We start from the raw sequence: 13,078 nt of genomic DNA, 5'->3' as shown, positions 1-13,078 counted from the left end.
GTGTGTGTGTGTGTGTGTGTGTGTGCATGTGCGTACACTTGTACACAATTAAGAGTGTGTGTTCCCGTCTGTGCTTTCGTTTGTGCATTGGTGAGTGTGCATGCGTTGATGTGGTTGTGTGTTTGTGTGTCAGACCTACTTTGGCAGGTTTCAGGTCAGTTCAGTGGACTGAGAGACAATGGAGTCTTGTTACAGTGACCGCACTCAGCTGATATGGAGTCAGCTGATTGTGGCTGTGGCTGGGTTTGTAGAGTGAAGTGTGTGTGTGTGTGTGTGTTTGAATGCATGTTTGTGTTTTTCATCTGTTGCAGACCTAGAGGCGAGGGCAGAACTGTCAATAGCAGTGTAGCACACAGACACACATTCAGAAAGACCCACAGCATTGATGTTATGACTGTTCAATTTCCTTGTGATTCAGTTAATTCAGGAAGTGGAATTTCTTCAAAATTCAATTATCAATAAGCTGTTGAATAAGCTGCCTATCCTGTTAAGAAGCAATTAAAAATAACTGAATTGATTTACTGGCAAATTGATGGCAGCTTCTAGTTCCAATTTAAATTTATCAAATAGAATAGAATAGAATAGATATGGCAGCATAAAACAAATGAAATAAACAGGCGTCTCCAGTATTAGCCTACTGCTAACAAGCACCGGAGTCTCTCTGCTGATGAGGCAGATAGACGCCAGGGTTAATGAAGGTTTTACTGTAGCTCAGCCAGACCAGAGCCATCCATCTACTGGAGTTGGGATGTTGGAATTCAGAAAGGCCCCATTTCTTTGCTTGCACTTGATGACTCGGCTTCCATTGGCGGCCATTTTGCATCCCCCATAGTAAGTAATTAAAACTGACACACAGGAGTGCTGAATGATTACAGTTCAGCCTTGTATCTGAGATGACCTCATTAAACCTGTCTCTCTTTCCTGAAACCCTTGTTTGGAGGATCAATATCTGTATCCATCAGTCTATCCATCAATCCATCCATCTGTCCTTGGCTCTATCCCAACACATGTCCAGTCTTCCATCCATCCATCATCAGTTTATTCCTCGTTAACTCATATTGTTTTTCTATTGTCACATGTTGCGTTATACAGGCCATGATAGGGACGTTATCAACTGCTCATAGAGCCACAGGTACTTGTGAATGTACCGCCAATCGGTCAGCATTAGAAGTCTTTCTTTATATCCTTCAGTTTTACAAATGTAGAACCATAGTCACTGTCACCCACAGCTTTTTAAACACAGGAGACAACTAGTTTCTACGATGTTGAGATTGTTTTGCATTTCACAAATGGCGCATGCACATGTATTGAATATTCTTTCCCTCTGTTCCCTAATAGCAGAGACTGCAAAATATGTTAATGTCAACATAGCTATTATCATGACAGGCCAACAAAAAAGCTAAGTAGAAGTTTAGATTTCATTCACTGATGATCAAAAAATTGGTGGCTTGCGCTGGTAATCTATGCAAAGGGGATGAGTGTGTACCCCGAGTATTTACTGTAACCAGCTTAGCTCTGTGTCTTCATGTGTACAGAATGCGGAGGCTAATGCTGCTGGCCAACAGATAGCTTTTCCATCCAGTAAGAATAGTTTTGACTAATGCTGTTTGGCATCAAAATTGTTTTGCCACAAGTAAAACCTGAATCACAAAAGGCTTAAAAGACGTCCAGAACCCTCGATGACATGACATTTTTCAATACAAGGCATTGGGCGTGACTTGATGTGCAGGTGTTGCTACCTAAGTGTTAATTAGGCAATTATGACACCGCACTCGCCGCAACAGTCGCACAAAGCTTCGGCAGGTGAGCACCTGCATCTGTGTGCGTGTGTGTGTGTGTCTCCCAGCGGAAGCCAATCACCAGGGGAGGGAGGAAAGGAGGGGGGGGGGGGGGTGTTGTGTATCTACTCTTGCTGCTTTTTAATTAATAGTTAATTGCAAATGGAGCCAAGACGAGGAGAAGAAGTGAGAGAAAGGGAGGTTTGTTGTTGGGAGAGAACGTGAGAGGAGTAAATAGGGAGGAGAGGAGAGAAAAGGAGAGAAGAGGAGCAGAGGGGAATGGAGAAGAAGAAGAGAAAAGTAGAAGCAGGGGTGAGGAAAAATCAAGGGTAGGGAAAAGAAACCAAGAGGGAAGGAGGAGAGCTGCAAGCAGATGCAAGCAGATACTGTAGGTAGCTAGAGGGGAGAGAGTGTGAGTGAGAAAAGAAATGAGTAGGAATAAGGAGTGTGAGGGACAGAAAGAGAGAACATGACAGTGAGTGGGAGAGAGTGTGACAGAGAGAGAATGAGAGAGAGGGTAGGTGAAAGAGATACAGAGAGAGAGAGAGAGAGACAGGAATAAGGGATGAAAGAGGACTTGACAGAAGTTAGGGAGATAGAGATAACATGTGACAGTGAAACAGAGAGATAATGGCAGACAGATTTAATGAGGTCTTCCCAGATGTAAGACTGAGCTGTAATTATTCAGCACTCCTGTCTTCCTGTGTTTGCGCGGGTGTGTGTAGTTCCCAACATCCCTGCTGAACAAGTGTGAAGCAGGCAGTGTACCTTGGCACAAGAACTCTCCATCAGTACATGTCCAAACCTGGAGCCAGGAGGACATCCTTCACAACAGAGGGATACAAATGTCCTTATCATCTACAAGAACGAGGGTGAAGTCCATCGGCCTCTGGTTGGGCCAGCTAGTATGACCTCTCTGGGGCAAGGAGGGGCTAAATCTATTAAAGGGTACTTCAGAAGGTATGGGATCCTCATGGGGGATCAAACCAGGCCCGCCAGTTGGGAGACAACCTCACTAACCACTAGGCCATTCTCCTTGGTGTTGCCGGCAAGGTCCTGATGAATTTGATGCGACAGAGACTGACAACATCACAGAGGCATTACTGCCAGAGTCACAGTGCAGGTCCAGAACAAACAGCAGCTCTGTCAACATGCTATTCCCAGCATGGGAAGTAGTATACAAGTTTAGGAGTAGTGCTGACAGCAACATCAGGACCTCCTCTTGTCCTTGTCCTCTCCAAGGTACCACATTGGACACTTTTGCGGAGCGGCCTTCTCCAATTTGGCTGCTCAGCCAAATTAATTACCATTGTCTGCCACAGTGTTATGTTAATTCAAGTGACCATAGATGGCAAAGAGTCAGTGCTGTTCAGCATATGCACCAGTGTAAAGCAGGGGTGCCTGCTAGTGCCAGTACTCTTTATCTTTCCCCTACATGTCACTCAGCTTCTCCACATGGAACTTAATGTTGCAGTGGACTTTAGACTGGATGGAAAAGTCTTCAACCTCATGAGGCTCTAAGCAACCACTAAACTATCTAGTGAGCAGACTTGTGCTGCAGTATGCAGATGACTGTGTGCTTGTGGCTGATTCTGTAGAGGACCAACAACAGGATGGGACTGTTTGACAAAATCACGAGACAGAGGTAGTCTGCAAAAGGAGCTACAGCCCAACCCCCCCACCCCCCCACCCCCCACAGCAGTTACGCCCAAAGACAACGGTTCTTGATTGGTTTTGGGGGCTCAAAGTTTGTAGCTTGAAAAATGCTCTCACTCTGTTATAATTTGTAAAATAAAAGCCGAAGTAAAAATATTAGCTCTTTAATGTTCCATGTAAAAATAACTATTACTGGAAAAAACTACTCAAGTGTAATGTGACAAGATGTAACCGATACCCCTTACAGTGCACAAGCATGACTAGCTCAGTCAGTAGGGCATGAGGCTGCTAATCTAAGAACTGTATTTTAGTCTGACATTGGGTGCTTGGTTTTGGCATGTTACAGACCCCAGAGGAGCATTGTATGGCCTCGTATGCTAAAATGTCAAAGGAAAGAACACTTAGCATACAAATAACCAGATATGTTTCATGTAATGACAGTCTTGGATAGCCACAGGCATGACAGGGCGGGCTAGTGGTTCAGTCACAAGTTCAATCCCTGCAGCAAGTCAAGCAGCAGGAGGTAGACGAGCACCCGCCTTACTGAAGGGGAACTGTTTTCTAGCTGACCCCGACCTCTGACCTCCCTGTAGAGGGGGAAAGTGAAAAGAGACTTTTCAATAAAGTATCACATTATTATTGTCATTATATTTCCTGAGCAAAACATTGAACCCATACAAGTCATACTCTGAGTCGCTATGGATACAAGTATCAGCTAAATGGCTAAATGTAGTGCATGTGTGTGTTTAAGAAAGGGTTAGATATAGAGCCCAGTGCAACGAGGTGTGTGTAAGTGCATGTACGCTCAGGATGTTGCTGCTTGACCTCAAGGTGTGACGGGAAGTGATAGGAGCCAACCGACAGAGCAGCTGATGCCTCTGTACTCTGTGTGTGTGTGTGTGTGTGTGTGTGTGTGTGTCTTGCTCAGGGTTGGGGTTGTGTTGCTGACACCTTATAGGTTATTTATAACTTCTTTCTCTGATTCTCTCGCTCCTTTCATTCTCCCTCTCTCTCTCTCATACCTATTATCACCCATCACATTTTTATCCCCTCTCTCTCTCTCCTGCACTCTCTTGCACTTGCTCTATCTCTCTCCCAAACATACACACACACACACACGCACACACACACACACAGGGTGTAAGTAACCCTGTCCGGCAGTGTTGACAAGACGTGGTCAGTGTGCACTTTGTCACAACTAAGAGCTCTGTCGACATAGACCGCAGAGAGAGCGCACGCACACAGCCTAGCGATAAAGAACCAATCGCACAGAGTAGTGTGTGTGTCTTTGTGTGTGTGTGTCAGGACAAAGGGTGTTAGCTAGCAACAATGCAGAACAGAGATAAAGAACCAATTGCACAGAGTGATGTGTGTGTTTGTGTCTGTGTGTGTTCACATGAGTAGGTGTGAGGATAAAAATATGAGGGTGGGGGATAATGGGAGGAAGAGGTGAGAGAAAGAAGAGAGGGGCAGGCATGTTCTTGTGTTTGATAGGTCAAGTGTGTGTGGTGAAGCACATACAACAGTCTTATATGGGCCTGCAAAGCCTACAAAGGAGGCACAGACTGCACTGGATACTGTAATACTCCCCGTATGAGCAGTGTTCAGCTGCACTAAATGAGCCAAAATGTAAATTCCTCTCAGTTTTAGACTATCTTTTGACAGGATTCATGGACTTGAAAACATTTTCAAACAAAAGGCTCCAGGTTTTAGGGATTTTTTCTGTAATTGTTAGGATTGAGGGCATTTGCTTTTGTCGGGGCTTTTTCATCGGTAACGTAATTGCCAGTTTATTCAGTTTTATTGTGGAAAAAGAAGAAAAGGCTTGTGATGAATTAAAAGTGGTGATCAGAACAGGACATCATGGTCAATCGCCACGACACGACTAGAAACACCTGTTATCTGCTTTCCAACATGGCTGCCACATAGTGATATCACGGAATAATATTGTGGTTAAATTGCCCATATGTCTGTCTCTCTGTCCATCTGTCTGGCACAGTGTGAAACTAAACTATGTTTCAGGTCACCGTTTAGATTTTGCCAAAGCTATGGGAAATCACAAGCGCACACACACACACGCACACACACATACACACACCACACACACAGAGCTCTCTCTTTGCTGACAGAAGGGCTTGGAGAGTGGGTAATGAGAAAAGGTCCTCATGCATGAAAGCTCACGTCAGCGTGCCAGCCAGCCCAACACACACACACAAACACACACACATACACACCCACACACATACACACACACACCCACACACATACACACACACCTACACACACACACACACACACACACACACACGCACACACACCTCTAATGATTGCTTGCTACAGCACTAATCTTAAATCTTATTTTGCTGTATCTAATTTCTCATCTTTCCTTTTTGTATTCTATTGATTCTTTTGTATCTTTATCCTCTTTTGTTTGTTTCTTTGTTTCTTTCTATTTGTCTCTCTCTCTTTCAGCCTCTCTCTGCCTCTCTGAGTTAATAAGGGTGATGGTATTAACTTTCTGGGAAAACAGAAATGATTCTGCTGTGTACCACCCACACCTCCTCTGCTCGCACTTATTCACACAAACTCTCTGGAGTGAGACAGAGAAAGGATAGATCAATTTTATGACAAAAACAGTACATTCTACCTACTGTATCATTATTTCTTTCTTCCATAACGTCAACTTTACAAGATTTTGTCTTTATTTACATGGGGCAGGTTGACTGATCACACAATTAAACACACTGCTGTTTTTCTCCTGCTGGCCACTGAGAAGCTCCAGTTGTGCCTCTCTCTGCTGGAGGACAAATGGTTTATATACAAAGTCATTTTCGCCCAGTGACCCCTAACTCTGGTACTTGGAATCACTATCAGTATTGGTCCTCCCTCATCCCACAGCTAATCCCCATGCACACTGTAGGCTAACAGTGAATTAGAGATGTGGAGCGCATCGCTGAAGAGAGATTTCTACTTGAACAGGTCAGGGATCATTATGGAAGGACTTGGAATCCACTCCCTGTGTAAAAAAAAATGCTCCCAGATACATTGGCACCCATTTTCCATTACTTTCAGTTAGAAAACGCTAGCTGAGCTGTAGTGACACAATCCACTTTACAACATTTACCTTTTCTTTATCTGAGGGAAAGAGAGGCATTTGCCGCCGTAAAAAAAAAAAAGGGAAATGTTTGACATATCCTCCCAAAAATGAATTATGATGAAGTAAATATTTGAGAACATTTATTTTAAAAGTGCACACACACTGTTATCTTCCTCGTATTGAATAACCAGATGGTGTACATCAGTCGTCTCACACTACCAGGACAAAATGATAGCCTCATGACATATTGGGGCTTTCTGGCTTCAGGAGGGAACGTTGTTTTTTTGAAAAATTGTATTGTTTTTTTACTGTCTGCCTGACTGGTCTTTTGTGTTACTGTAAGACACACAGTATCACTCTTTCCTCAACATTTTCAATTTAACGCCTTGTTACAGCGGAGACTGCAGCATCCAATTAAGAATTTGTCCTCAGTTCACCTGTCTGGTGCAAGGAAGGACGAAAACTAGGAAGAAAGGAGGGAAGCAAGGAAATATTTATGTAACTAATAGACAGTGCTAGAGATCCAGGAAACTGCCCAATCAGATTCAGCCCACGATAAACTTGACCCAATTCTCAATTAAGGACTTCCTAATTGAATCTCTGTTATGTCTTGTGATTTTGCTCTCTGTCCTTAGTATGAGTGCTGAAACATGCTTTAGTGTTTCCGTCATCGCTGAATAGCCACCTAAGAGCTGTCGCCCAATGAAAAGAATTTCATTAGTATGGCCCGCGGTCTAAATGCTGTTTCCAAGAATTTCATTGTTGTCTTTACTCTGCACAGAATAATAATAATAAATAAATAATAGAAAATAAATAAAAAGAAGTAAGCCCGAAGGTTGTTTTTTCACGGGGCGCTCCGTCAATCCTCTTTTCATGTGATGTTCCACTACACAACAAAATAGTGCTTGACATTAGTTTTCTTTCACTCAATAATTAAATTGAATAAAGCAGAAATATTGTCATTCACAACTGCTTTAGAGGGACTGACTTCTAAAGTTGGTTGGGACATGAGACAATTTATTTAACAGTAAACATTCAAGTTGGTAAACAAAATGTATCAAGTGCAAAATGTGGAATTTGTTGTAATAAACTCATTTCACTTCATTTCAGCTCTGCCAGCACCAGCTGAAATGTCGGTCTGAAGTCATTTGGCGCATGAGAGTAAAGGCATAAAAAAATCCTGTGAAGATAGATAGCTATATTTTAATATCAAATAAATAGAGTACATGGTGGCCATTAAGGACTATGGGGTCTTTGGGTGTCATCTTGCACCAGCTCCAGAAAAGAAACAGAAATCACTCATCTGCTGTGGAAGATTGGTATACATTTATACACACCTTGGCTTTGGTGTTATGTGTAATTATTGTGTGAAAGCTTAGCAGATCCTCACATTATCCCATTACCCCTCCCAGTTAGCATTGTACTATATAGATCTGTGCTTTGGCTTTCTGTTTGTAGGGGCTGTGAAAGTCACTGATGTAAATAGAGGCCTGGTGTATTTATATAGGACTGGCAGGCCGCCTGATTGATCTGAAACATTACACTGCCTGAGACTGTGCTGTCCTCAAGACCACACACACACACACACACACACACACAAGCATAAATATGGTGGCACACACACACTTAAACTTGCATACTCACTTATACAGTGCACATGTGTCATGTGAAGACACGGTCAGACACACTCAGGATGCAACACACATACACACAGTGCACCGCACACAGCAGCGGGGGTGTTTATGTTTAAACTTGATACCACCAGAAGGTAGATAACAGAGACAGAGAGCAGTGTGTGTGTGTGTGTGTTTGTGTGTGTGTGTCTGCGTGTGTCTGTGTGTGTGTGTGTGTGTGTGTCTGTGAGAAGAGCAGGGAGCCTGACCAAACTATTTGACAATGTCATGTTGTTTCCTTTCACTTGGAACAAGAATCTTTATAAGATTATAACCACACATTAATTCAGTTGTGTCGCACAGAATGAGAACCACAATCATCTATATTAAAGGACCGATGACTCACACATTGCTGCCGCTTACATGATTCCTGCGTGACGTTACGGCACTCGCCGATATGTCACGATGTGACATTTTTCTCAGCAGGGAATTCCTCGGAGGGGTGAAATTGATGCAGGTCATTCATCACTTTATTGTGCCTTAATGGTCCGTTGAATTCCACAACTGTTTCTAAACCTCACATAATTTCACGAACGATTTTCCTGGGTGGAATTAAAGTGAAATGAGTATGGTGCTGTTTCAGGAAGGTCGTCCGGAGACTGCATATATAGCTGCACCTGACTTTGGCAGTGGTGAAGTGTAGTGTGCCTTTGTGTTGTGCAATTTCTGTTAGTTTTCACAGTGAGCTGTCCGCACAGAGATTTTTATTTCAGCTGCACTTTGATTTTTTATTGATTTTTATTTAACCTTTATTTAACCAGGCAAGTCATTAAGAACAAATTCTTATTTACAATGGCGACCTGGCAAAAGGCAAAGCCTTCTTGAGAAAGGGGGGTAGGGGCTAATAAGATTGATGACAGATTTGGATCAAATTGGGTTTGGGGTTATTTTAAGGGATGCTGGGAAATCGTCTAAGCCCTCTGGAGTGGTTTGGATACAGATTCTGTGGTGATTTTGCAGTGCACCACCAGCTTCATGCACTTATCCTGCATCACCCCTGCATTGCTACTGCAGACAAGTATTTCTTGAATGTTGTACAGTAGAACTATTAGAATTAAATATATTTTAAAGTCCTTGTGTTGCTTATTCAAGTAGTTGCTACATCATTTCCTGTAACTTCTAAAAAGACAGAAAAAGTCAGTTAACATGCAGTAATAAAGGGACTTGTACAATGTCTACATTCATAAGCAATTGTTTCAGTTATGTCTGTCTAATTTTGGTTCGATTTCAAGTGCAGCCTCTGTGCCTAATTATGCTCCCTCTGGTCTGCTCTGAGCCTATTGTTGTTTCTAAGTTGTTCCACCCCACTTTCAGTTTCAGTTTTCTGATTAGCTATAAGGAAGGCCTTGTGAGTTTGTGACATTTTGGGCTCTTTGTTTTAGGCTAAACTGTTGTAGGATGTTGAAGGTCTTCATACAACTGAATAATCTTGTTTGAATGAAACACTATTAGCTAAGATTAACTTCAGCAGTGGTCTCAGTTTTTTTTCATCCTGTTTTAATTATTTATTATGGTGTTTTTGCTTTATGCTTTTGTGATGGCATTGAGATTGTTGAAGGTATTTTCAGTTTAGGCTGAAGACATATTTAAGAACTTTTGTAGACCCTCTTTCTAATGGTTGGCGTTCTAATCTAACATCAACAGTTTGAAATTATTAATGCAGAACATTTCATTTTTAAAAATGTCTTAATAGCTGTGTGTGAAAACATCATAATATAATGAATTATTTCAAAAGGCTGCATGATTAATAATAAAATGATAACCCCGATTATTTTGCTAGATATTGTCATCATGATTATCTTGATTATCATTATTATATTATTGAGGAACGGAATGATTTTACTGCACTTTTCAACTTCAGTGGATGCTCTAAATGAATTGAGATGTTTTAGTATTGCTGATATGTCATTATTCTGTAATAGTACCTGTGTAAATTAAAATTCTGATTCAAGATTATAAATGATCAATTGTGCAACCTTATGCAAAATTGGATAGCGGCACAACTATTACCCAAACCCAGCCCAGCCCCAGGCCTAACAGGCATCAGGCCATGACGGGCCTGACATGACTGGAGACGGCTCTATCGCCGCAGAGCGACAATAACGCCGAGGCTCGCTGCAGGAGTAATAATAACAGGAAAAACAATGGTGCATGGGATAGACTGCAGGTCTGCGATATACGGGGTAATGGAGATGGGCAATACCACCTTCAGCAGGGATGGAGACTGACAACTGGGGAAGCTATGCAGATGATGTAGCGGGCTAGAAGGAACAGAAGTGTGTGACAGTCAGAAATGGTTGTATTTGTTGGGGGAATGGTGGCACATGGACTGGCGACCTGCCCAGGGTGTCTCCCTGCCTTCTGCCCAATGCATGCTGGGATAGACTCTAGCCCCCCATGACCCTGAATAGGCCTAAATAGCCTCACAATCTGTCTGTATATGCATCATTCTGTTGTCCTGCCTGTCTCTCTGTTGTCTCTCTGCCTGTGTGTGTGTGTGTGTGTGTGTGTGTGTGTCTGATTTGTCTGTCTGTCTGTCTGTCTGTCTGTCTGTCTGTTGGTGTGTCCTTCTGTTTGTTGCAGTGAAAGACAGTGTGACATTTGAAACAGCAGGATAGGGTGCTGTTAGCGCTGTGGGCCTTTAAATGTCAGCTTAGCCTACCGGTGATGAACCCCCCGCCCCCCCTCGCCCCGCCCTGCCCTGCCCTGCCCTGCCCCACCCTTCCCTCTCTTTCTCTCTCACTCGCTTTTTTTTTTTTACCCTCTCTCAACCACCTGTCTTTCTGTCAAAACTGTCCTCACACCCCTTTCTTTCCTCTGTCCGTTGTCCCTTCTTTCTCTCTCTACCCCCTTCCTTTCAGTCTTTTGTTTTATCTCTTCCGCTCACATCCCCTTTCCACTTCACATTGTCGGTCTCTCTCTCTCTCTCTTTCTCCCTGCAAGGTTAATAATAACAGGACAGTAATAATAACAGGACAGTAATAATAACAGAATCTCTTCTCATCTCTTCTCTTCTCTTTTCTCTTCTCTTCTCTTCTCTTCTCTTCTCGTCTCGTCTCTTCTCTTCTCGTCTCTTCTCTTCTCTTCTCTTCTCTTCTCTGTATTCCTCTCGAGAATCACCCCCCCTTCCTCCCGCAAATTGCGCCCTCCTGTCTTTACCTGACCCTCCCCAAGGTTGATGTGTCCCAGGAACACATCAACCACGGTGGGACGCCTCTGGTGGTATTATTGAGAGAGAGAGAGAGAGAGAGAGAGAGAGGGAAAGAAAGAGAGAGACATCTCTTGACATTTCCTTGCATCTGTCTGCACGTTAGACCATTTTGTAATGTAGCTAATTCTCCCTCTCTATCTGTCTCTCTCTCACTCTCTCTACCTGTCTCTTTACCTGTCTGTCTGTCTATCTATCTATCTATCTCTCTCTCTCTGTCACACAGCGGGCAGGTTGAGACTTGTCAGTGTATGGGGAGATGAAAAGAGAGATAGATGCAGGGAGGAAAGAAAGTCTTTAGAGACTAATAGACAAGGCAACCCCCCCCACACACACACACACACACACACACACACCCACACACACACTCAAGTCTGTCTCTCCATTTTCATGTCTCTGACTCTCTGCCTGGGTTACTTTTTCTCTTAACTAATCTGTGTGCTTCTGTATAAGGAGTACACTAGCCATTGTTACTTGTGTGTGTGTGTGTGTGCGCGCGCGCACGCATGTGAACAAGGTTGTGCTTGAAAAAAAGAAAAGCCAAAAGCTACTTGACTCATCGACTAATGTGTGTGTGTGTGTGTGTGTGTGTGTGTGTGTTTAGGATCATCCATGAGGACGGTTTCTCCGGTGACGACGTAAAGCAGTACAAGCCTGTCGTTTATAGCAACACCATCCAATCTCTGGCTGCCATCGTCCGCGCCATGGATACGCTGGGCCTGGAATATGGAGACAAAGAACGGAAGGTCAGCACTCGCTTTCGCACCTACACACACACACACACTTTCCAATCACTTCCACCAGGCGTATCTGATCACAAACACGCACAAACACTGAAATCTAGCAGTTGCACTAAAATGATCGCAGATGGAAATTTGTCAGGCTTGTTAGTATTCTCAAGTCCAGAACTGTGAAAGTGAAGAGGGCTAAATGAAGATGGCAGACAAGAAGAACTGGCAGGCTGAAGCTCAAAATGCTCAGCTTCATAGAGTGGCTTCTTGTTTAGCAGAGAGCCTCCTTCCATCTCTTAACACATTACCTTTCCTGATTCACTAGAATTGTGGTGACCTTTAGTATGATAGAAGTACAGTATTTGTCTCTGTGGCATTGGTAAAGAGAGATATCAACAACACACCCGTGTTTCACAGTAAATACTGACACACATGGTTCGAGGACAACAGGACATATACACACATACAAATGGACAGTGCAAGATGTTTATCTGGTAAGGCCGATTTTAGAAGAATAGTTAACCTACACATTAACCTGTCAGTGTGTACAGTGATCATGTGCGTGGTGAATGTGTACATTAATCAGGTAATGTGTTTTCCACTGATATCAACTATGAAATGCTCAATAGCTCATAAAGGCTCTATTGTATCAGTGAACACTAGACATCCTAATTTGAATAGATTACTTATCAAAAGACCTTCAGGTACAGAAGTGTAGTCATGTGGAGGACACACACCTTGTGCAGTCACCATGCCATGGGCTCATGATTCAAGCACTGTGATAAGCAATTTCCATCCACATTAACTGGTTAATGTACACCTTCACCATGCAGTTGGTCAATGTACACAGTGACTGGTCAATTTTGCCACATTTGACTGAAACATGCACATTCAGCAGTCTACAGCTGTGTGTGTTCAGGCAGCGTGTCATCCAG

General features: G+C 43.1%; 1 protein-coding gene across 4 annotated transcripts in view; it reads left to right on the top strand.

Annotated features, from left to right (window-relative positions):
- Positions 1–13,078, top strand: part of LOC139918829 (guanine nucleotide-binding protein G(o) subunit alpha) — an 88,948-nt gene that overhangs the window by 9,112 nt on the left and 66,758 nt on the right. For all 4 annotated transcript variants that reach the window (XM_078282893.1, XM_078282894.1, XM_078282891.1 and 1 more), the window contains exon 3: positions 12,017–12,158. In XM_078282893.1, the coding sequence (XP_078139019.1) occupies positions 12,017–12,158 (142 nt within the window). The remainder of the gene's footprint in view (positions 1–12,016; positions 12,159–13,078) is intronic.

This window comes from Centroberyx gerrardi, chromosome 4 (assembly GCF_048128805.1).
Source record: "Centroberyx gerrardi isolate f3 chromosome 4, fCenGer3.hap1.cur.20231027, whole genome shotgun sequence".
In the NCBI taxonomy this organism is placed as follows: Eukaryota; Metazoa; Chordata; class Actinopteri; order Beryciformes; family Berycidae; genus Centroberyx; species Centroberyx gerrardi.
Note: the sequence above shows the minus strand (reverse complement) of the source record. Positions and strands in the feature narration are given on the sequence as shown.